This window comes from Branchiostoma belcheri, unplaced genomic scaffold (genome assembly GCF_001625305.1).
Source record: "Branchiostoma belcheri isolate BF01 breed outbred unplaced genomic scaffold, Haploidv18h27 scaffold7, whole genome shotgun sequence".
Classification (NCBI taxonomy): domain Eukaryota; kingdom Metazoa; phylum Chordata; class Leptocardii; order Amphioxiformes; family Branchiostomatidae; genus Branchiostoma; species Branchiostoma belcheri.
The window spans coordinates 3,920,183-3,921,662 of NW_017804353.1; the positions used below are offsets into that span (position 1 = coordinate 3,920,183).

Here is a 1,480-nt window from a genome sequence, read left to right on the forward strand (position 1 = left end):
AGGTTTGTTATACTTTTACTATTTCTTTCCTTTGCGTTTTTTATTCATCTAAAACTAGAAGTAGGCTCCAGACCTCAAGAAATAATGTTTACGAGTCGATCATTGAGAAGTTATGCGTCCTCCAGTATTGTGGGAATAAGACAAGAATTCGATCGTTCCACTAGAACAGGTGTTTCTTGCTATAGAAAGTTCTAAATACAACAAATTACTGAGAGCCATAACAAATTACCTAAAACACCTGGACATTTGATTTATATTATACGTTAAGTTGCTATGTCTATAGCTACTACGATAGGACTGTAACATAGACATCACTCGATACTATGTTGTTATAACTATAAATTCTAAGTATCAACATATAAGAGATTAGAGTTAATACAAGTGGCAGTAACCGCCCTTTAATGGTACCTCCTACCCTATGTATATTTGTAGATTTAACAGCCCAGAGACGTCAAACATAGCTGAAGTTCTCGGTCGTGGTGAGTTGTGTGGGTGTCGGCAGGACGTGAGAACACCATGGGGGAGCTACAGCCGCTTCTGTCGGACGAGGGGCAGGGGAAACTTAGGGAATGGCTTGGGCAGGTAAGGGTTATAACTGGCTCTTCGCTAGACCACACCTATATGTTACTGTGGCGTTGTTGTTCTTAGCGAACACACTTATCAGCAATTTATGTGATAAGCCTATTTTATCGTGGTGCTAATACTGCCAAAGGTTGGAGATATGTAGTTTCAGTGGCTTAATTCATATGGCCTTGAATTGATTAATTAAGCTTTTAAGTAGAAGTAAGGTACGATCCTGAATGTCGAGCCCCCACTCTCTACACACACTGACAAGCACACAAACACTAGTACACATGGAATAAAAGATTACGTAGTTCATATCCAGATATGCGTATTCCTCGGTCATTTGTTGTGGTAGTGGCATTGCAGTAGATCAATGTTTCTCAAATTTGACTGGGGTACAGGTACTTTCTTCAAATAGACTCCCCTTGTTTCCCTTTCTAACAGCCCGGCGCGGAGTTCCATCTCCTATACAAGGCCAGAACACACGGGTTCGATCCCGCCACCTTCCACCAGCGATGCGACGGCTTCGGCCCCACCGTCTCCGTCGGGTACAACTCCTCTGGTTACGTCTTCGGCGGGTACACCGCCCTACCCTGGGCCAGCGAGCCGGGCTGCCACCGAGACCCCCGCGCCTTCCTCTTCGTTCTGTACACCGGGAGAAACCAGTTCAGCCCGCAGAGAATCGACGCCATGCAGGTAGGGAGGCCAGTACACATTTTTGGTTAAAAATGCCATTTTTGGAAGGCTTTAAATTTTGCTTTTTGTTGGTGTTCTTATAGTACGTGGTAGGGTTCTGTGTGTCCTGAAAATTTCATTTTTTTATTGCAACATGCGACATCAGAAAGCAGAAAATCCTTACTCTCCAAGCAGAGGTTGGTGGGGAAAATTGTGACGTTCTTTATCATGCGCCCGGTTT

At 44.1% G+C, this 1,480-nt stretch overlaps 1 protein-coding gene across 1 annotated transcript in view; it reads left to right on the forward strand.

Annotated features, from left to right (window-relative positions):
* The first annotated feature begins 472 nt into the window (after positions 1 to 472).
* Positions 473 to 1,480, forward strand: part of LOC109484518 — a 4,968-nt gene continuing 3,960 nt past the window's right edge. The window contains exons 1-2 of the mRNA XM_019787828.1: positions 473 to 582; positions 1,009 to 1,260. Coding sequence (XP_019643387.1) covers positions 517 to 582; positions 1,009 to 1,260 — 318 coding nt within the window. The 5' untranslated portion in view covers positions 473 to 516. The remainder of the gene's footprint in view (positions 583 to 1,008; positions 1,261 to 1,480) is intronic.